This window comes from Somniosus microcephalus, chromosome 7, assembly GCF_052327205.1.
Source record: "Somniosus microcephalus isolate GS21.2 chromosome 7, FLI_Smic_1.0, whole genome shotgun sequence".
Lineage (NCBI taxonomy): Eukaryota > Metazoa > Chordata > Chondrichthyes > Squaliformes > Somniosidae > Somniosus > Somniosus microcephalus.
Window position 1 is genome coordinate 241,024,885 of NC_140993.1, and position 23,941 is coordinate 241,048,825.

Sequence of the window (23,941 nt, forward strand, 5' to 3'; positions counted from 1 at the left end):
CAGACTAAGCTCAGAGGTGAGGAACTCTGGTTTCCGCTCCACCCAGAGCTCAGCTTCCTCCAATTTGTTACCAAGATTGCTTTCTTTTATTTCTGAAAAATCACCCACTTGCTCTCTTGCTCTCTGCTGCAGGAACCCTAACTCATGTCTTTACCACCTCGAGGCTCTAGTGCTCCCCTTGCTGACTTCCTGCTTCCACCTTCCATAAATGATGATTCATCCGAATGCTATGGCTTGTGTTCTCACCCAAACTAAGGCCTGTCCTTCCCATGCTCAAACGGCTTCCCGTTTGAAATGACCTGAAGATACTTGTTCTCAACTTCATATCAGTCCGTGGCTTCACCCCTCCCAACCTCAGCAATCTCCTCCTGCCATACGTCCCTTCATGCACCCTCAGCTTTATGAACAGTGGTGTACTTCTCATCATCTGTTCCCTGTGGTGCACCATTGGTAGCTGTTCCTTCAGGTCCCCACCCCCTGGATCTTCATCCCTCAGCAACTCTCTCTTGTCCTCTCTCTCCACTTTCTAAGGCCTCCTAAAGTCTCTTCTCTTCGCCCACTCTTAACCCCATCCTTCCCTTATTCCCTCCTTCTTGGTGTCCACGAGTTGTCCACTGCCCTGTGAGGCAGATCTCTGTATATGAGGAGTTCTATAGAAAAGTAAGTTGTACATTTTATTTAGATTAGAATATAGGGGGAATTTTGCCAGCCCTGGGGAGACAGGTATGGAGGCGAGACTGCCAGGAAAATGGCAGAAACTGGGAATGGGTACCAACCCCGCTCCCAATCTGCCTCCGTGCCATCTTCCCGGGAGGCGGGCCCCCGACTCGCGCAGGGACCCATCTCCTCGAGGCGGGAAGGGGATTACAGCCACTTAACTGCCTGTTAACAGGTAGTTAACAGGCAGTTAAGAGGCTTATCCCCATTTTACCCACACAAGTGTGGGCTTCCCGACGGCTGCGAACCTCGCCAGGGTCAGCGAGGTGAGCAGTGGGTTTGCAGGGGTGAGAGGGGTCGAGATGTCAGATGTAGAAGAGAGTGATGGGTGCAAGTGTGGAGAGGTAATTGTGAGAGGTGAGTGCAAAGTGTTCGAAAAAGTTTACTTAGCTTTGCTTCTTCCTGCAGGCTTCAACCTTTGGGGATCCGGAGGTGCCTCATCTCCATGGTAGAGGTGACAGAATGGCTGCTGCATTCTCTGATGCAGCAGCCATCTGCTTTCTGCTAAGGAGAGAGATTTGGTGAGTCTTCATTCCAAGGGCTTACCTTAGAACAGAGATTGTCAGTGTTTGACAGCTTCTCAAAGCTGTCAAACACTGACAATTCATCTGTCAAAAATATTTGACAGATGAAACGTCATACACTGACGTCCTCTGTCACCGGCTTTCCCTTAATTGGCTGGCTAAGCCTGCAGGGTGGGCTTAACAAGTTCAATCAAGGGAAAATAGCATGGGTTGGCTGGACGTTGTTGGGGACAGGACTGAAACCCGACAACCAGCTGTCCCGCTCCCAATGTGCCCCCATTGAGAAAATCCAGCCCATAGTGTCTGAGGAAATCAGATTGCCTCCAATTTAACGTATACATGTCATGTCTTAAACGTCTGTGAGATCGTCTTTGATCAATTGTTGTATTTGATTGCAGGTATGAACTAAGAATAATTATCTGGAATGCCGAAGATGTCATATTAGAAGATGAAAATTTTATTACAGGTCAAAAATCAAGTGACATCTATATCAAGGGGTAAGAGTTTCATTTGATTCAAATTTACTTTTTAAATTAGAGAAGTGTCTTATTGGAAACTGGGATTAAAATCTATTTACAATCTTACTGAGATCTTATAAAATAAAACAAATTTAAATGTTGGATTAGTTGTTACACAAAATCAGGAACTCACTATGTGAGGAATCAAAGGTACAAAACTTCTGTCTTACTCCAATTATTAGCACAAAAGCCTTCTCTGCCACTAAATTGTCTTATGCTCACATTCTCCTACTTTGGAAAAAATACATTCATGTTTTACATTAGTTGTTGAACTATTAAACAATGAATTTAGAAATCCCAGCGTGCACAAGAAACTAAACTGCATCTGTTCAATGAATAAACAGTGCGTCCACAGATATATAACTGGCAGCAGGTGTGTATTTGAAATATACACACACTCTGTATAAGTTCAACTATTCATATTTGATGCGGTTACAACTACATCCTATCACAAAATTTTAAGCAATTAATAAAATGGTGTAATCTTGGAGCATAGTGAGGCCTTAATGATAGTTTCTCTCACTTCATTCCAGTTTGGAAAAATGCTTTGGATTCCCACTCATGATGTATTTGTGTCCCTTACGTGTATTTTTCATACCCTGGGCAATGTTTACGAATACAGACAGTGTACATTGTCAACATGCTTAGCCTCAATTTACTTCAACTTATTTCAGTGTTGGAGTATTCCCTAAAAGTGAACACACGCACGTGTGTGTGTGTGTGTGTGTGTATATGCTGTGCGTGCACACAGATACAAAACACATTGAGTGATGAATTGGGATTCTACAGGTTAATTTGGATAAAAAATATTTTTTTCTTAATTCCGATTCAGATTGCTTGTATGAATAAAAATTGTTGGTGCCTCACAGTTGCTCTTCAATTTTGAACATAAAGTGTATGTGCCATTCTCTGACCCCGCACTCCCCCCTCCCCCTCCCATGCAATCTTGGCTTGTCTAGTGGCAAGTTAGCTGAAGTGCTTGGACAAGAACTGTTGCCATATGGGATTATGCACTTGTGGGTAAGATTTCCGAGCTACCACAGTCAATGGGCGGGGGCTGAAAGTATGCAGTGCACCCAATTTCTCCACAGGCAGTGTGTGAATTTCCAGCAGGGCCTTAGATCAGGCCTCGGGAGCTCATGGTAAAAAAAGACGAGAGCTTTAATTTTAATAGAATAATATATTGTATCGACATGCTTATGGCTGTAAACACAGTGACGGGATTACGCTACAACTTGAGTTTGCCCATATATGATATGTTCTGGGTGTAGGCACTTTGAGGGCTGACAGGATCTGAGCATTAAAGGGAGACCTTCTGTTTTTGAAGAATATAGGCCTGGAAATTCGATATCGGTTAAAAGCCTGCTGTTGCCACCACGGGCCGGTGTTAACTGAAGCTGGAAATGATGGCGCTGACAATTCCGGTAAATTGGTGCTGGTGCCTATTTAACATTAGCCCAGCGCTAAACTCGCCGTGCAAGGCTGCTTTGGTGCCATTCGTCTCGACAGGATGTCCCAATGTAGCGTGGCTGTAGCATTATTGTAGCAAGAACAGTCTTCTCAAAGCAAAGCTGTCATTTCGGAAAGCTATTCGGTCCTTTAAAGGGAAACTGACTTCTGAAATGAAAAAAAAATAATCTAAAAATATGCAGTTTTTAAACCCTTACAGCTGAACTGTCTTCTGAAAAAAATATTTAAAAGAATTCTCAAATGGGAGTCTTCAGCTCTTAAAGCTGAATTGCCTTCTGCACCTAAAAAAAAAATGGGAAAAGTGCTTCAGCACAAACACAAATGGCTCAGCAGGGCAGGGAAGGGGCACCAAGGGTCTTGCACACAGCACTCCAGCTTTGGGCAGGGGTTCAACACTGCAAGAGAGGTCCTCTACCTACAGGGGTCAGGAGGCCCACCAGAAAGAACGATGTGGGACCACATCACCGAGGCCATCACTGCCAGCAGTGTCGCCCCCACCACCTGGCTCCAGTGCCCAAAGAAGCTTCATGACCTCAGACCACTGGTCAAGGTCAGTGAATGGATCTTCAAAAGCCATCTCCTACCAACTGCACCACTAGCCTCACACACTGCTCAATGCATGACTCCCCCTCCACTCACCTACCAACAATTTCTACTAAACACGAGGCACACCTCCTATTTCTATCTTTACCTCACCCACTTGGCAGGGGCATGGCTGAGCCCTTGGCTAGCAGCGAGGCTGAAAGGATACAAGATGCTGGTATCCTCCTACATTATCCTCCTTCTAGCATGCACCTCTTGCTTTCCCGCCCTCCCTTCACAACTCCACACTTGTGCCTCCCTCATTTCACACACCCAAGAAATGCAGCCTGCCCGGTCAGTGGTTGACCAAGAAGAGGGAGAGGAGGCTGAGGGGTGACTTAATAGAGGTCTTTAAAATTATGAAACATTTTGATAGAGTGGATACAGAGGGAATGTTTCCACTTGTGGGGAAGAGCATAACTAGAGGCCATCAATATAAGATAGTCACTAAGAAATCCAATAGGGAATTCAGAAGAAACTTCTTTACCCAGAGAGTGGTGAGAATGTGGAACTCGCTACCACAGGGAGTGGTTGAAGCGAATAGTATAGATGCATTTAAGGGGAGGCTAAACAAGCATATGAGGGAAAAGGGAATAGAGCGTTATGCTGATAGATTTAGATGAGGAAAGATGGGAGGAGGTTCGAGTGGAGCATAAACGCCGGCATGGACTGGTTGGGCCGAATGGCCTGTTTCTGTGCCATATATCCTATGTTATCCTATGTAAGAAGAAACCCCATCACTTGATCTGACACTCCCAGCCCCCAGCTCCTCAAGGTCGGCCTGCAAGGCCATTTGCAGTGTCCCCCACTGAAAGTCAGCAGCCTTCCACCAGCCATGCTTCAGCCACTGGGGTAGCACTGTGTGACATCAGTAGGATAGGCAAAGGCACACACAAGACAGTCACTAGGCAATGCATAAGGGTGATGAGTTAATTTATTGATGTCATATTTGATGGATAAATGTATAAAGTCAGATTGTGGTGGCTTTTATTTCAACATTGTGGTCAAGAGGTCGCTGTGATGGTCAGTAACAGAGGGAAGGTAAGGTATAGGACAAATGTTGAAAGGGCAATAGGGGTTGTAGGCACTGCTACTGCAAGCAGATGATTCTATCCCGGATATCCCAGCCAGAAAGGGGCTGTCTGGGATGCATCCGTACTTCTGCTTCCTCCTCTTCTGTGTCTTCCTCTGCGGCGTCTTCCTCTTCGGCATCTTTCTCTTCCCTCTGAGAGGGGATGGTGTAAATCTGAAATAAAAGCATAAAATGCTGGAAATACTCAGCAGGTCAGGCAGCATCTCGCCCTGAGACATGAATTCTGTTTCTTTCCCCGCGGATGTTGCCTGACCTGCGGAGTATTTCCAGCATTTTCTGTCTTCTCAAAGGCCTTCCTTTACCATCCGTGGCCTTGCAAGCGTCTGGCAGATCTCCTTGCACACTTAAAAAAAAAAAACTTTTAACATGTATTGCACCAAGTCATTACATCAATAAAATCAAAAAAATCCAGTCCAAAAGCTTAAATGCAAACTTACCTGAAAGATGTGTGTCTGTCAGTCTGCTGCATGCTCACTTTCCTGAGCGAGCTTAGGACCCAGCGCTAAACTCAGCACTAAGGTCCAAGTTTGCACAGCGTGACGCCAGTTGGCATTGACGTCACGCTCTCCATATTTGCATCTCCAGGGCCAGCGCTGCTATTGGCAGCGCCAAGGCCCTCACCAAAATGGCAGCCACCGAGTCCCGTGCCAGAGAAGGGCGTTAGGGTGGCAGCTGCCATTTTTCGCAAGGATTCCAGCGCTAACGGGTGGCAGTAAGGAAGGGAATTTCTGTTTTTTCATATCTGAAAGTGTCATTTTCTTTTGATTTGTGATTTCAGCTCTAGTTTTTGCCCAAATGTTTTGGCTACCACATTTTTAGTTGCTACAGTTAGAATTTTGAAACTAGGCATTGGAATGATGGTTCATCTTTTGCTGTTTTATTTGAGGAATAGGCAAAAGGAGGAATGCTAGGCAGGTCACGTGCATCAGAGATAGACTACCCTTACTCATATACCCTTACCCACAAAGTTGCATATACAGGTTGAGGCCACACTTACCTTGGAATGTCAGGGGCAGACTGCCTTTGCATGCGGGGCTTCACTGGAGAGGCAGTGACGGAACTTCTAGCCAACTTCCATCACATCAATGGCAATGACATTGGTTGTTAAGGTCAGCACATCCCTGAACCTTTAGGTGTTTGGCTCATTCCAAGCTGCCACAGGGAACATCAGCAGCAGCAGCAGACAATCAGCAATTCACCGATGTAGCAAGCAGGTGACTCATGTTGCTTGACGGTGCAAACAATTCCATCACTTCCCATGTGGGCACCCAGCAGCAGAATGAGAGAGCTGTGCAATTTGTTTGAGACATCAGAGGCCAGATTTTGACTATTGGGTAGCCTGCCCGTAGAGCACGGCAGCCGGCTGTCTGATGGTGCTGCTGGGAGCCTGGTCCGTTTTTAGGGCTGGGCCTCATTACCGTACACTCAGCAGGCCGCGGGCCACCAGGGAAGCTTGCCGGCGCTAATCTGACAGAATATTGGGCAGCCCCAGGCTGGAGAAAAAGGTAGGTCGGGGGTGTCCGCCTGTGCTGGTCGGAGGAACGGGTGTAGCAATGGCCCGGATTATTTTTGCACGGCCCAGAGGAGCACTCCTGCTGCTCCTGGCCCCACAAAAATAAATAAAAACCTACCTTTGGGCTCCTCTTCAGAAGTCCATGGCACACGCTCCACCCAGTTTAGTTCTAAAGTGGCAATCAGGGTCCCATCTATGTCATAGGACCCCAATTCGCATATTAAAAGGGACTACTGCCCGAGCCAGGCAGATGCGTCGGCCCCTTTGATGGGGGCAGCAGCCAGAACGCTGGCCTAAACGGGGCGGTGAGTCATTTTCAGATCTCTGCCGCCCCATTTAAGACAGTGGGCCCAAGTTAAAGTCTAACCTCATGATTTTCCAAAGTCCAGGACATCACAGACTGTGCAGTCCTCTGGCGGCTCCTGCACACAATCCAGTGTTCCGGGTTAACCTTTTCTATTACCTGTACAAATCGGCAAGTGAGTCTAAATGTTTCAAATTTCAAGTATATCCTTCCTTATTTAAGGAAGGAAATACTTGCATTGGAGGCAATTCAGAGACGATTCACTAGGTTAATTCCAGAGATGAGGGGGCTGACTTATGAGGAAAGGTTGAGCAGGCTGGGCCTATACTCATTGGAATTTAGAAGAATGAGAGGTGATCTTATCGAAACATATAAGATACTGAGGGGGCTCGACAAGGTAGAGGCAGAGAGGATGTTTCCCCTCGTGGGGAAATCTAGAACTCGGGGGCACAGTCTCAGAATAAAGGGTCGCCCTTTTAGAACTGAAATGAGGAGGAACTTCTCTCAGAGGGTCGTAAATTTGTGGAATTCTCTGCCCCAGAGAGCGGAGGAGGCTGGGTCATTAAATACATTTAAAGTGGAGATAGACAAATTTTTGCAAGATAAGGGAGTGAAGGGTTATGGGGAGCTGGCTGGGAAGTGGCTTTGAGCCCAAGATCAGCCATGGTCTTATTGAATGGCGGAGCAGGCTTGAGGGGCCAAGTGGCGTATTCCTGCTCCTATTTCTTATGTTCTTATGTTCTTATTCATAAAAACATTGGACATTTGGAATCCTATTGGATTCTGGACAAGATGTAGGAGCCTTATTCTCTCTAGCAGTGTGTACTTGTCTTGGGTGCAAAATACTTTTAACATTTCAAACACTCTTTCTTTTAGCTGGCTAAAGGGAAAAGAAGAGGATAAGAAAGAAACAGATGTACATTACAACTCCTTGACTGGGACAGGAAACTTCAATTGGCGCTTTATTTTTCCTTTCAACTACATACCTGCGGAGAAACAGATGGTCGTATGCAAAAGGGAATCCATTTTCTCTTTAGACAAGACTGAACGCAAAGTTCCCACAGTCCTTGTACTTCAAGTCTGGGATTTTGAGAGGCTTTCTTCTGATGACTTCCTAGGTAAGCCAGTAACTTGGAATGCTTCCCGTTTTTCTTGCAGAAGCTTAAAGAAAGAATTTGGGAGCTCACTGTGTTGAAATATTGTCCTTTCATATCGGAAACCTGATTTCAAATCTAACTCCAAGGCAATCAATAGACATAAAAAGACAAGGGTTTAGATCTTCCGCTTTTGAGGAATTGGGAGCACCTTCGGCATGGTGAGACTTCCACCTACCACAAAGATGCACTCTTGACAGCGGACGTTTTTTTTTTAGCCTCAGTCATTTAAAATCTATTTTTGAAGACTACCTGGATTAGGAGCAGTAATTGTTCGTGCTGGGCCCTGATCGCCTGGAACAGTGCAGCTCTGCGGGCGCAAAAGATTAAATGTTAAAAAACTTGGGGCTAGATTTTCAGTTGCTTGCGCCAGCAGTTAGCGCCTTAAGAGAAGTGATTTTCGGGCGCTATGCGTGTAGCGCCCGGGCGCAGCGCAGTTTGCGCCCCGCCCCAAATTAAGTTGCCCGTTAGCGCCGGTGCAAAGTTTAGCGGCCGCCCGGATGCGCGCGCAGAAAATGACATCACATCCTCGTGCAACGCCCTTTGGCCGCCCCGAATCCAAACTTCAGTCGGACCGCCCCATTGTGCGGCTGGCGTCCAGAGCGTTTGTAAAATGGAACGCAACACACCCTGGGGAGCGCAAATTAAAGGGCACTCCTCATGCACTATAAACGGCAGTCTGCATGTGTTGTGTGGAAGGATCCAGTGTGTTGCTGTGAACGGTGTATTTATGTTTACCACCACCACCACCACCACCACCACTCCTTTCCCCCCCCCCCCACACTCTGCTTTTGAAAAGAACACATGCACCCTTCCCCTTTAAGAGCTCAGTGGCACCAGAGTGTCTGCCGTGCGCTGCGCCCGAGATCGGGCGTTGCGCTCTGCACCACCGGCTTAGCGCCTAAAGATAGTAGTGGAACGCCTCTTTTAGCGCTCCACCAACCTCTTAGGGCGAAGCCACTGAATTTCTGGCAACGGGGCGCTACTTTGGGGCGGGCGCTAACTTCGGGCGGGCGCTAAGGTTAGCGCCCCAAAACTGTCTATACTGAAAATCTAGCCCTTGGTACCTAAGCCTCTGCAAGTGTATGTTATGCTGGTGGTTTTTGTACATGCCTAGCAACCCAGAAGTGGTGAGTTGAAAACCCACCATGGCACTTTCTGAAATTAAGTTTGATAAATCTGGTGATTTGTGGGTTGGCAACTGAAAAAGTTGACCGTTAAAGCCGCCATTTTAAAGTAGTAAAGGGGGTAAAAGCAGGAATAAATTGTCACAAAATATATTTAAAAGTTCTTTATCTGAATGCACGCAGCATTCGTAACAAAATAGACGAGTTGATGGTACAAATAACTACACATGGGTATGATCTGGTGGCCATTACAGAAACATGGCTGCAAGTTGACCATGACTGGGAACTAAACATCCAGGGGTATTTGACAATTAGGAAGGACAGACAGAAAGGAAAGGGAGGTGGGGTGGCTATGTTAATAAAGGATGGAATCACTGCAATAGTGAGAAATGATATTGGGTCAATGGGTTAGGATAGTGAAACGGTTTGGGTGGAGATAAGGAATAATAAGGGGAAAAAGTCACTAGTGGGCGTAGTCTATAGGCCTCCTAACAGTTGCAACTCTGTTGGTCGAAGTATAAATCAGGAAATAGTTGGGGCTTGTAATAAGGGAACAGCTATAATCATGGGGGATTTTAACTTTCATATTGACTGGACAAATCAAATTGGGCAGGGCAGCCTTGAGGAAGAGTTCATAGAGTGCATTAGGGACGGGTTCCTTGAGCAGTATGTAACTGAACCAACCAGGGGGCAGGCAATCTTAGATCTGGTCCTGTGTAATGAGACAAGATTAATAAAAAATGTCCTAGTAAAGGATCCCCTTGGAATGAGTGACCATAACATGGTTGAATTCCAAATTCAGTTGAAGGCTGAGAGAGTTGGATCTCAAACCAGCGTACTAAGCTTAAATAAAGGAGACTATGAAGGTATGAGAGCAGAGTTGACTAAAGTGGAGTGGGGAAATAGATTAAAGTGTAAGACGGTACATGAGCAGTGGTGTACATTCAAGGAGATACTTCACAACTTTCAAGAAAAATATATTCCACTGAGGAAAAAGGGGCGTAAAAGAAAAGACAGCCATCCGTGGCTAAGTAAAGTAATAAAGGATAGTATCTGACTGAAAACAAGGGCATATAAAGTAGCCAAATCTAGTGGGAGGATAGAAGATTGGGAAGCATTTAAAAGCCAGCAAAGAATAACTAAAAGATTAATTAAGAAAGGGAAGATAGATTATAAAAGTAAACTAGCAAAAAATATAAAAACAGATAGCAAGAGTTTCTACAGTTATATAAAAAGAAAAAGGGTGGCTAAAGTGAATGTTGGTCCCTTAGAGGACGAGACCGGGAAATTAGTGGTGGGGAACATGGAGATGGCAAAAACGCTGAACAAATATTTTGTATCAGTCTTTACAGTAGAGGACACTGAAGTATCCCAACACTGGACAAACAGGGGGCTATGGGGGGGAGGAGTTAAACATGATTAAAATCACTAAGGAGTTGGTACTCGGTAAGATAATGGGACTAAAGGCAGATAAATCCCCTGGACCTGATGGCTTACATCCAAGGGTCTTGAGAGAAGTAGCGGTAGGGATTGTGGATGCATTAGTGGTAATTTTCCAAAACTCCCTGGATTCAGGAAAGGTCCCAGCAGATTGGAAAACTGCTAATGTAACGCCCTTATTTAAAAAGAGAAGTAGACAAAAGGCTGGAAACTATAGACCAGTTAGCCTAACGGCTATGGTTGGTAAAATGTTGGAGTCCATTATTAAGGAAGCAGTAACAGGACATTTGGATAAGCATAATTTAATCAGACAGAGTCAGCGTGGTATTATGAAGGGGAAGTCATGTTTGACAAATTTGCTCGAATTCTTTGAGGACGTAACAAACAGGGTGGATAAAGGGGAACCAGTGGATGTGGTGTATTTGGACTTCCAAAAGGCATTTGACAAGGTGCCACACAAAAGATTACTGTACAAGATAAAAAATCACGGGATTGGGGGTAATATACTGGCATGGGTGGAAGATTGGCTATCTAACAGAAAACAGAGAGTTGGGATAAATGGTTCATTCTCAGGTTGGCAATCAGTGACAAGTGGTGTTCCGCAGGGGTCAGTGCTGGGACCCCAACTCTTTACAATCTATATTAACGATTTGGAGGAAGGGACCGAGTGCAACGTATCCAAGTTTGCCGACGATACAAAGATGGGAGGGAAAGCAGTGAGTGAGGAGGACATAAAAAACCTGCAAAAGGACATAGACAGGCTAAGTGAGTGGGCAGAAATTTGGCAGATGGAATATAATGTTGAAAAGTGTGAGGTTATGCACTTTGGCAGAAAAAAATCAAAGAGCAAGTTATTATCTAAATGGAAAGAAACTGCAAAGTGCTACAGTACAAAGGGATCTGGGGATCCTGGTGCATGAAACACAGAAGGTTAGTATGCAGGTACAGCAGGTGATCAGGAAGGCCAATGGAATCTTGGCTTTTATTGCAAGGGGGATGGAGTATAAAAGCAGGGAAGTCTTGCTTCAGTTATACAGGGTACTGGTGAGGCCACACCTGGAATACTGCGTACAGTTTTGGTTTCCATATTTAAGAAAAGATATACTTGCTCTCGAGGCAGTTCAGAGAAGGTTCACTCGGTTGATTCCGGAGATGAGGGGGTTGACTTATGAGGAAAGGTTGAGTAGGTTGGGCCTCTACTCATTGGAATTCAGAAGAATGAGAGGCGATCTTATCGAAACATATAAGATTGTGAGGGGGCTTGATCGGGTGGATGCAGTGAGGATGTTTCCACTGATGGGTGAGACTAGAACTAGGGGGCATAATCTTAGAATAAGGGGCTGCCCTTTCAAAACTGAGATGAGGAGAAACTTCTTCACTCAGAGGGTAGTAAATCTATGGAATTTGCTACCTCAGAGAGCTGTGGAAGCTGCGACATTAAATAAATTTAAAATGGAGATAGACAGTTTCCTAGCTGATAAGGGAATTCGGGGTTACGGGGAGTGGGCAGGGAAGTGGACGTGAGTCTAGGTTCGGATCAGCCATGATCCTATTGAATGGCGGAGCAGGCCCGAGGGGCCGTATGGCCTACTCCTGCTCCTACTTCTTATGTTCTTATGTTCATTTTGTTGTCAAAACTCAACTGGCCTACTAATGTCCTTTAGGGAAGCGAGCCGTTCGAACTTTAGCCGGCCTGGCCAACATATATCTCCAGTCCCACACTACGTGATTGGTTCTTCAGGGCAACTAGGGATGGGCAATAAACACCACTTTGCTAGCATTGTCCACATCCCAAGTACAAGTACATTTAAAAAAAATTGATGACATCGGTTTTTGGGGAACTTACATTTGAAGTGACCCTTGCAGTAAATGCCGGTGATGAATCGGGATCCCTCAGGCCAGCATTGCAATGGCATAAATGGCGGATTATACGTTGGATGACGTATTTTTGTCATTCCCTTATTATTTCAATGTGCCCACTTGTGTATAGGTGGGCATGTTATAACCTCCTCCCATCCCATCAGTTCTGATGGGACATCCTGGAAATAGTGCCGCAGCTCAGAAACAGGGCTTCCCAGCGTAACTCCAGGGGAAAACCTACCACGCTAATTGCAAATGCTGGAAGTCAGAAATAAAAACAGCAAACGCTGGACATACGCAGCAAGTGTGTGAGCATCTCTGTAAGTAGGGAGATAGTTTGATGTTTTGGGTAAAGATTACAGAAATGCTAGTTGTTGGCATTATCCAGGGTATGAAACCGGTTCAGTTAGTTTTCCTCAATTCTACTTTAGTGTTGTATCCAGAGTAGAGATAAAGCTGATCAAAATCTAAATTGGGTCAGAATTTGCTTATTTAGAAAACAGTGTTCATGTTAGAGACTTCATTTCCCACATTTAATTGAAGGCAAAACCTCTTGGATAGCATCATGTAATAGAGATACAACAATTGGCCTTAGCACCCTTCTAGGGAGGGGAAAAAATCAGCAAGGGTTGCTGTTTGAATACACCCTTAGCTCACTTACCCACAATTCTGAAGTAAATAATTTCAATGGGATCGATTGTCAGATCATTTTTATCTTTAAAAAAATGGAAGTATTCAATATTGGTGTCCATCGCATTATTTTCCTTATTCTAGAATTCATCCAGATTCTCTGATTGGCCTCCTGGGATCTTGTGGCAATGTGTTTGTAGATATTGGGCCAAAAATTTGGGTCGGGGGCTTCCCGCAGGTGCAAGCCCCCGATCTGCACTCACCCTGCGCGCTGACATCTGAAGCCCGGGCCTGCTTGCATTTCCTGTGACAGGCCCGGTTCAGATGTCAGCGCGCAGTGCTTACCTGATCCAGCGGCGTAGTTAGTGCGATGTGCTGGCTGGGATCAGGTGAGCACTGTACAACCAATCAGGGGAGGGGAAGGTTCATTCATGAGTTTGAGAGTAAGAACTGTCAAACTCATGAAAACTACGCGGGCCCAAAACACTATTTAAACTTTAAATAAAAAAAATTTTAAAATCCCAATCATTAAATTAAGTATAAATAAGTTTAAAAAAATAATTTAAACAATAATTTTTTTTTTGAAAAAAATAAATTTTTAATAAAAAGGGTCTAAAACTAAACTTACCTTATTGTAGATTCTTTAAAATAATAAACCTGTGGGAAAAAAAATTCTAAATTACACTAAAACACCACTTACCTGTAAAAATAAATACTTACGTGTGCTTTTTACAAGCGTAAAGACCGGAGACCTTTACACATGCGCAAATCCCCCAAAACAGAGGAAATCCAAGACACACGCGCTGCCCCCTACAGCGCACGTGCTAGCCTCTTCAACTCTTGGGCTGGAGGAGAGGAAATGCCGGTTTTCAGCGCATGCGCTGTGCATGCTAAAAACCGGCATTTCCTCCGGCCAGACGCGTGAGTACCCCTTCCGTACTCACGCGTTTGGGGAGGAATTTCTGCCCCATTATAGTTCCAAATTCAACTATTCAAATTTGTCCTCTGACCTCTTTGTTCAACTCACGGTAGTGGTGATGACACCACCAGGGAAATCTTCTAATCTGCCCATCCCATCCTGCCCTAGTTTCTCCTACAAAAGTGGCATGAAGCTATGAAGAAGGATCCCTCCCAGCATGGACAGGTAACCACTTAGCTCATGGTGTCATTTCTGGGCTCAGAAAGAATCATAGAATGATATAGCACAGAAGGAGGCCATTTGGTCCACCGTGCCTCTGGAGCTATCCAAATAATCTCACTCCCCTGTTCTTTCCCCATAGCCCTGCAATTTTTTCTCCTTCAAGTATTTATCCAATTCCCTTTTGAAAGTTACTATTGAATCTGCTTCCACCACTCTTTCAGGCAGTGCATTCCAGATCATCATAACTCACTGCATAGGGGTTTATTTTGGTGAAAGGGCAAAAATGGGTGCTAAATGGATGTTGTGCTAATAACACGCGCCTCTTTGAAAGTCTGGTTTTAGCACGCAATTTTGGTCCTAATTGCTGATTACCATAATTTGAAGTTGCTTGGAGGTGCTAAAGCAGACACCTGCAGGTATAGCACTCAAGTGCTGATTAGACACAATTTTCGTGAAGCAGTATATGTGGGCTCGACGCACCCACTTCCACTGAAGGTGTGGAGTGTGCTGGCTGACACACAGCGGCACATTTCAGGATGGCTAAGGGACCAAGTGAGAGGACACACAGGTTCTCAAACGTGGCACTGGAGGTCCTGGAGGAGGGGGGATGTCCTGTACCCGCAGATGGGGGAAGGAGTCCACCTCGGCCTCCTGTCCCTCCCTCCTGCAGCAGCTGGTGCTGCTCTGCCCGGCCTCATGTCCTCATCCTCCTCCCATTCCTCCTGCAGACCAAGGGGGACCCCTAGCACGATAGCGATGACCAAGCACTCCCTTTCTCCTGGTGACTCCTATAAGGTGTCCAATAAGAGAGAGAGTAGCACAGCACTTACTCTTTATAGGTGAAGTCCTCAGAGAATTTCCAGAATAAATGTTGCTCGAGTGTTGGTGAAGTCTTGACAATGTGTCCCACAAAGTCTCCCGATGTGTCTCAAAAGTCCTCTTCAAAACTCCAGCAGCAAGTGAACAGTAAAAGGGGATATACCTTTAAGTAGCGCTCAAAATCCTCAGCAACGACTCGTTTACTCCCAATCAGCTGGTTGCTATTAGGAGGGGGCGTTAGGTCACGCGCTGGCCACCAAACTGCCGTGCAGCCTCCTTAATGAGCGCTAGCAGGCAACTTAAGTGGCAGTCAACCCCCTAACGATCCTTCGGGCGGCCATTCCTAGTGCAAGCTTCAACTCCTTTGCCAAGATGGCGTCTTGCGTAAAATGCGGGCAAAAACATTTTTTCAGCTTAAGACCCCATCTTGGCCACCTTGGAAGCTCTTTCCGCCTAAGGTATCCAGGGAAAATCGCCCCCATAGAATTTACAGCACAGAAATGGCCCATTCACCCCAACTGGTCCATGCCGGTGTTTATGCTCCACATAAGCCTCCTCCCACACCTCTTCATCTCACCCTATCAGCATATCCTTCTATTCCTTTCTCCCTCATGTACTTATCTAGCTTCCCCTTGTGCTCTGCTGGGTCACTGATTGCACACCTCTCGACATTTACAGGTATATTTTACTGTTGTCGTGAATGTGAATGAATAAAGTTAGTGCCATTATCAGTGACTTATTTTTCTGCCCAAATAGATTCTGAGGCAAAGTCATTTTTACATCTTCAGGGGAATGAATCTCAGATTTTTTAAATGATTGGTAGTAATTTTCATCCAGCTCCTTCCAAGTTAAACCAGCTCCTTCCAAGCATCCTGAATGTAAATGTTGCCACAAATTCATTGGTTATTTTCCCTGCTTCTTCTGTTGACTGTTGGCCTGGCTTCCCCACTGGTGGAGAATGTGGTGATGCACGGTAACTGCGGGGAAAAAAATGTAGGATTTAAAATGTAGAGACGATTGAAAAAAGGGAATGGATAAAATATTCACTTCACAACATTGTCCATAACCTGAAGGGACTTATCCAATGTAAGCAGTTTTTCATGTGCATTTGTATTTTTCTGACCCCTTCTGTTTGTAGGATCTGTGGAACTTGATCTGAATGGATTTCCTAATGGTGCAAAAGCAGCTAAGAAATGTGACTTGGATATGATCGCAGAGGATTCTGAGACTAAACTTATCTCCATATTTCAGCAAAAACGTCTGCGGGGTTGGTGGCCTTTAGAAAAGTCAGGTGACCTCACTGTAAGTACAGTACTTCCTATCCGTAATAAATAAAATTAAACTAAACTTCTACCACATGAAAAAGAAATAGGGGACTGAGTGATGCAGTGAGTTAGACAACTTTCCCTTTCTCATTGGCAAGCTGAGTTTGATTTACCCAGAGAAAGTCTCCTCTCTATTAGCCATGAGTAAAGTGAGTTGGGCAGTCTCTACCAATGTTCCCTTTCATTTTATTTGGGTGTGTGGCCGCTTTAAGGGGCAGCGCAGCCCATTCAAAATACCGTGCGTTTCTGCTGGCTGCGATGAGCCCCCTTCCCGCTCTCCTCAGGCAGTCCAAAGTTCGATTGTTCAGCTGGGCGAGCTGCCTGTGGAGGTGTGACAGGTGGCGACAGCTCACCACCATTCTTTAGATGAGGCCCGAGGACCAATTTTCCACGATCTTCGGGCCTCCTTTCAGGCACAGGGATTGTTCCCTGCGCCCATTTTGACACTTGAAAACTGGCCCGAACGAATTTCTAGACCTGCATTTTTTAGCTCAAGCTCTACCACATTCTGCTGGATAGAATTAATCAACAGAGTGCTAACTCGTATATTTAATTTCCACTCAATTTCCTTTCTGTCCCCCCCTTTAAGGCAGTGGCTTATACTGGAGTGTTATTCCACAGCCACTTGTTTAGGCTAGAGGTGTCTACTGCTTAATTAGTAGAGTATGGTACTGGACGAGTAACCCGGAGGTCATGAGTTTATAATCCCACCCAGGGTAAATTCTGAAATTGAATTCAGCAAGAGAACCTGCCACATCTACCTGGTCTGGCCTACATGTGACTTCAGCCCCACAATATTTGGTTGACTATAAATGCCCTCAAAGCAATCATAGATGGGCAATAAATGCTTTGCCATAATAAATAAATCCCAAGAGAAAATATAAAAAATATATATATTTGTTTTTTTTCAGGATGGTGAGCAGACACCTTGGGATTGAGGAGGCAGATATCAAATAACTCACATTAGGGAGTATCATAGAATCATAGAAATTTACGGCACAGAAGGAGACCATTTGGCCCATCGTGTCTGTGCCGGCCGAAAAAGCGCTATCCAGCCTAATCCCACTTTCCTGGTCTTGGTCCGTAGCCCTGTAGGTTGCAGCACTTCAAGTGCATATCCAAGTACATTTTAAATGTGATGAGGGTTTCTGCCTCTACCACCCTTTCAGGCAGTGAGGTACAGACCCCTCCCGCCACCCACCCCCCCAACCCTCTGGGTGAAAATTGTTCTCCACAACTCCCCTCTAATCCTTCTACCAATTACTTTAAATCTATGCCCCCTGGTTATTGACCGCTCTGCTAAGGGAAATAGGTCCTTTCTATCCACTCTATCTAGGCTCCTCATAATTTTATACACCTCAATTAAATCTCTGCTCAGCCTCCTCTGCTCCAAAGAAAACAACCCCAGTCTATCCAATCTTTCCTCATAGCTAAAACTCTCTATTCCCGGCAACATCCTCATAAATCTCCTCTGTACCCTCTCTAGTGCAATCACATCTTTCCTGTAATGTGGTGACCAGAACTGTATGCAGTACTCTAGCTGTGGCCTAACTAGTGTTTTATACAGTTGAAGCATAACCTCCCTGCTCTTGTATTCTATGCCTTGGCTAATAAAGAAATGTATCCTGTATGCCTTCTTAACCACCTTATCTACCTGTCCTGCTACCTTCAGGGATCTGTGGACATGTACTCCAAGGTCCCTCTGTTCCTCTACATTTCTCAGTACCCTACCACGTATTGTGTATTCCCTTGCCTTGTTAGCCCTCCCCAAATGCATTACCTCACACTTCTCCGGATTGAATTCCATTTGCCACCTTTCTGCCTACCTGACCACTCCATCGATATCCTCCTGCAGTCTACAGCTTTCATCCTCACTATCAACCACACGGCCAATTTTTGTATCATCTACAAACTTCTTAATCATGCCCCCTACATTGAAGTCTAAATCATTGATGTATACCACAAAGCAAGGGACCTAGTACTGAGCCCTGTGGAACCCCACTGGAAACAGCCTTCCAGTCACAAGAACACCCATCGACCATTATGCTTTTCTGCCTGTCACTGACCAATTTTGGATGCAACTTGCCACTTTCCCTTGTATTCCATGGGCTTTAAATTTTCTGACCAGCCTGCCATGTGGGACCTTGTCAAAAAGAGTATTAAGTCATCCTACCTAGAATCATACAGCACAGGAGGAGGCCATTCAGCCCACTGTGCTGGTGCCGGCTCTTTGAAAGAGCTATCCAATTCATCTCACTCACCTGCTCTTTCCCCGTAGCCCTGTAAATTATTCCTTTTCCTGTATTTGTCCAATTTGCTTTTGAAAGTTACTATTGAATCTGATGCCACCACCCTTTCAGGTAATGCATTCCAGATCATCATAACTCGCTGCATAAAAATAAATTCTCCTCATCTCCCCTCTGGTTCTTTTGCCAATTATCTTAAATCTGTGCCCTCTGGCTATTGACCCTATGATCGTAGAAACAGTTTCTCCCTATGTACTCTATCAATACCCCTCAACATTTTGAACACCTATATTAAATCTCCCCTTAACCTTCTCTGCTCTAAAGAAAACAATCCGATCTTCTCTCATTTCTCCACATAACTGAAGTCCCTCATCCCTGGTACCATTCTAGTAAATCTCCTCTAAACCCTCTCCAAAGCCTTGACATGCTTGTAATAATATTGAGTAAAATTAAATTAAAAATAAAACACTTATGGGAATAAATACACAGCAAGGAATTGTGTAAATCCAGTTTACTTAATTCATGAAGAAAATCGTCATAAACTCACTCTTGAATTATTAAGGGTTCCTGATTCATAGAATAAGCGAGATGGCCCACTGTCTCCCATTAGGTATCCTCTACATATCCTACCATTTCCTAACCGCAATAACATGTTTCTATAGAGCAGACTCCAGCCGAATTTCATTGGAACAGGGAAAACTAACTGGTTGAGACTGCACGATGGCCATCCCTAAGAAGAATATTTGTGCCAGTACATTTTAATTCATGACCATTAGCTAACCATTTGGCCAACAGCATTGGTTTCTGTTACTGAGAAACACAGATCAAGGGCTTGGGCCTATGGTGCAGAAAATCACCGAGGGTGAAAAAGTTGGCGAGAAAATGTGATAAATCAATAAGTAACCATTAGGTGACCCAGAGTTTGGGTTTTTTAAATGTATTGATTATAGAAAGGAGGGAAAACTAAGGGAGGGAAGAAGATCCACCATCGGAGGATAATATGAGTCATTGTAGAAGATGTGGTGACAAGTCTCGATTTCAACACAGTGAGGATGGAGGGAAGCGGAAAGAGCATATAGGATAGCAGGTTTGGAGTTTAAGAGGAACAGTCCGAGTAGTAATTGATTAAAATAAAGAAGGATTGTAATGAAGAGAGTAAAAGAAAGAAAGACTTGCATTTATATAGCGCCTTTCACAACCACTGGACGTCTCAAAGCACTTTACAGCCAATGAAGTACTTTTGGAGTGTAGTCACTGTTGTAATGTGGGAAACGCAGCAGCCAATTTGCGCACAGCAAGCTCCCACAAACAGCAATGTGATACTGACCAGATAAACTGTTTTAGTGATGTTGATTGAGGGATAAATATTGGCCAGGACAAAATAGTGCCATGGGATCTTTTACGTCCACCTGACAGGGCAGACGGGGCCTCGGTTTAACGTCTCATCTGAAAGATGGCACCTCCAATAGTGCAGCACTCCCTCTGCACTGCACTGGAGTGTCAGCCTGGATTTTCGTGCTCAAGTCTCTGGAGTGGGGCTTGAACCCACAACCTTCTGACTCAGAGGCGAGTGTGCTGCCCACTTTTTTTATTAATATACTTTATTGAACATTAAGAACATTTACAACATCGTGATCATTTCATTGTATCATCTGCACAGCCATTCTGCCACCACATTTTAACATCAAAACCTGAAGTTTAATTTGTCTCCTGTAACATATATTAATCAATTGTGCTTTAAAAATTGATTGTAAAATACTATCTTTAAATTCCTTTCTGAATAAAACATCCACAGAGCCTTATAATGATCTTTTAGCTTGTATTTAAAATACTCTTTCAGATTGATTCTCCTCCCCTTAAAAAACAGAGCATTCCTTCTTTGCACAATCACGAATCTAGCCAAACTGAACATTAAATGAATTGCCGCTCCGCTAGACTCAGGCAGACTCTCCTGCAATCCCCATCTCAAAATTGAGTCCCACAGGATTCCCATTCTTGCTCTTCAGTCCCCACCCAGCAAAAAAGCTTCACACAACTGTCGAACATAGTACTTAAAATCATTTAACTGTGGACATAACACCAGTAAATGGGACAGAGTCTCATCCCATATCCCACACACTGGGCAAGTTGCCGGCTCCACTCGTCCAATCTTGCACAAGACCGTCATGGTAAAAATCCTGTTATGAGCCAATTTGAAATCCAGTTCAATCCACTCTGGACATTTAAAATTCGCCCACACTCCCTCCCAAATCCTGTTGAATTCCAGCTGTGGGTATATACTCTGCCAAAACTCCTGACCAGCAGGTGTCTTGAATCTCCAATCTCTAAATACCTCATAGAAATCTCGAGTATTACTGTTGTCAAATTGGACCAACTCTCCCCCTTTCTCCAGCAGAAAGCATGGAAAAGCGGGACGCATTTTACTTCCTTTGGAGATTTCCGCATTTATTTCTTCCATCCAATCCTGTGGCATTGCCCTCACAATCTTCTCATACATGATCCCTATTGCTTTTTCCTCTACCTCCTGATCCTCCTCCCACACCATGTCCCTCACTATCGCTTCCGGCAACCAACCTGGAATTACCTCGTATAATACATCTTTCACACATATAATACCAGCTTTTATAAAAGCTTGATTAAATAAATCTGCTCCTTCGATGTTGACCCACCTGTTCAAAAATAAGGGCTGTTCTAAAAATTCCTCAGGCCCCTTGGGCATAAACTGCACACTTTTTAAAAAGTGAGCCCAAGTCTCTACAACCCCCTTATAAAACCTAGGGAGAAGTTTAATCGATTTCAAAAACATTTTATTGAAATTTTCCCCGAAACCAAATGCTTCCAAAACCTTCAATAAAAACTCATGAGACGGACTCACCAAAACAGCCACCCCTCTACTGTTTTTGTTTGCACAACTTGCAAACACCGCTCCCTTCCAAACCTTCTGAACTCTTTCTAGGATATCCTCATCCCAAAAGGTTTCTTGCAGACACAACGGGGGTGATTTTCATTCAGAAGTCGGGTTGGAGGCGGGACTACAACTTTCGGGGTTGTAGTCCCACCTCCATCGAGATGCGGCCAATCCACATGATTTTAACTTGATTGACCTTGTTGAGCCTGCCCAGCGGGCTCAGCAGGCCAATTAAGGGCCACCTGGCAACAGGTGACGTCACAGACTGAAATTTCATCTGTCAAGGTGTTTTGACAGATGAAATATCAGCGTTTCACAGCTGTTTGAAGCTGTCAAACACTGACAGTCTTACTTCTAACCTGAGTCCTTCTACACAGACTCAATTAGAAATCTCACTGGCACAGAAAGCTGCAGGCTATAACTTTTGACAGATCGCAGCCATACTGCGTTCTGTGCCGGTGAGATGATGGACTCCCCGAACCTAAAGGAAGGAAGGCTGTAAAGGTAAGTACAGGTAATTTAAACTTCTTTACACACTTTACACACACCAAACACACTTACCTTTGCACTCATGCACCCATCACTCACCTGAACATCGACATCTCGACCCCTCCAAGTCCTTCAACCCGACGGCCCGGCTCCTGTAACTTGGCGTGGTTTGGAGCTGTCAGGAATCCCACATTTCAACATTCAAAATAGGGATTAGGCTAAAAACTGCCTGTTAACTAGCTGTTAACAGGCAGTTAATTGGCACTAATCCCTTCCCGCCTCAGGTAGGCGGGTCCCAGTGTGGGGCGGGTACCCGCCTCCTTTGAAACTTACATGGAGGCGGGTTGGGGGTGGGATGGTGTCGGGACCCCCGAATTCGGGACTTTAACCCCCCGCACGCCTCCAATCCCGACTCCACGGGTCAATGCAAATCGACCCCAAGTCCCTGCCTTTAAAACCCTGCAACAACTGCTGCAATTTCTTCTCACCCCTCAGTCCGTTCACATTAATCGAGACCAATGTAATCATGGCTCCAAAGAAGGGAAGTATGCCTGATAATCTCCCCATCATTTAATCTCTGGCCCTTCCCTCCTCTGATGCTCCTTCCCAACTTTTTGGCCAGCTGTTGCTTTTTCCTGCAGCCTCCGACTCTTTTTCACCTCCTGTTTGAACCTTCCCTGCTGTTTCAGCCTCTTCCTTTCATTAAGTTTGGGCCAAGGAGCTGCCCTTTCTCCCTCCTTCTGCCCCTCACTAACCTTTCTCTTTCCACATGATGCCACCACACCCCCCACTTCCATGTCTCTGTCCCCCTCTAATTCCTCACTCTTAAGCTCTTCTGTATCCCTCTGTGCCTGCTCCCCGTCAGATACATCATCTCCCATAGAGAGTCTTCCTGCTATCGCGGTTTCTCCAACAGCGTCACTCCCTTCGACCTCATCTCCACCGCTGACCCTTGCTCCCTGATCCTTCTCTCTCTGGGACAATGGCGCACCTATATTGCTCCCTTCTGGCATCTTTGTCTCGCCGCTCCCGTCCTGCTGCCCCTTTAAATGCTCCTGCCTCTTGCACCCTCTCCTTGTCTTGGCTCCTCCTGCTCACCGAGATGTCCGACTCCCCGTCTTTCTTTGGAGTACTTACATTTATCACGCACCCCGCTCCTGCCTCCTCTCCCCCCGCGGACACCAGATTCTTTAGGGAGAGCTGAACCGTATTAAGGCTCGAGTCTGCACTGAACCCTTGCTGCCCGCTGGTGTCTTTGTTCTTTTCCACTGTACTTGGTGTGTTTTCCACCATCTCCATCCTGTTTTCTGCTCCGCAATTTTCTGCCTCTTCCTGTGCTCTTTTCTCCTTCAATTTACCAGCTGTGCCCTCCGACTGCTCCGCTCCTCCGGCCATTCCACTCACACCTCCTGCTCCTTCTCCCATCTCCTCGTCACTCATAGAGCTTCCTTCTGCCTCACACTCACAGTGGGTGGGGCCTTTGTGACACACCACACAGCTCTCCACCTTGCAGCTCTGAGCGATGTATCCAGACTCACTGCAATTATAACAGTACAAGTCTGGACAGTTTCTTACAAGATGGTCGTGTGCAAGACAATAATAACAAACCTTCACTTGGTTATCATGCAGTACTCGGAAGTACTGCACTCCTTCCATTGTCTAGAATTTCATGCTGTACAGTAATGACTTTACCCCCTTTGGGAACTGCACCTTTATGTAACGGGTTCCATCTGCTACCTGTGTTCCTGGATAGTATCTCCTCTTTATTGCTGAGCAAATTTTAATGTCCCACGACTCCAACTTTTTGATTAGCACATCGTCCTCAACATAAACTGGCAAGTTTAAGAATGAGACCACCACCTCTTCCGAATATAGCAGAGATACCTCCAAGAACTTATCGCCAACGTTCAAACTGAGTAAAAGTCTTTCCACCTCCCCTCGGCCACTGACCGTCACCTCAAACCCAACATTCGGCTTTGGTCGGCAGGCAAAGCAGCTTCCCTCCCCACAGTCCTCATGTACTGCTTGGATCATATCCCAAGCTCGTATCTCCTTATCCTCGCACTGAACCACCACCGTGT

General features: G+C 45.2%; 1 protein-coding gene across 1 annotated transcript in view; it reads left to right on the forward strand.

Annotated features, from left to right (window-relative positions):
* LOC147115184 (fer-1-like protein 6) overlaps positions 1-23,941 on the forward strand; it is a 233,904-nt gene that overhangs the window by 203,456 nt on the left and 6,507 nt on the right. The window contains exons 37-39 of the mRNA XM_085993989.1: positions 1,640-1,738; positions 7,598-7,839; positions 16,031-16,194. Coding sequence (XP_085850115.1) covers positions 1,640-1,738; positions 7,598-7,839; positions 16,031-16,194 — 505 coding nt within the window. The remainder of the gene's footprint in view (positions 1-1,639; positions 1,739-7,597; positions 7,840-16,030; positions 16,195-23,941) is intronic.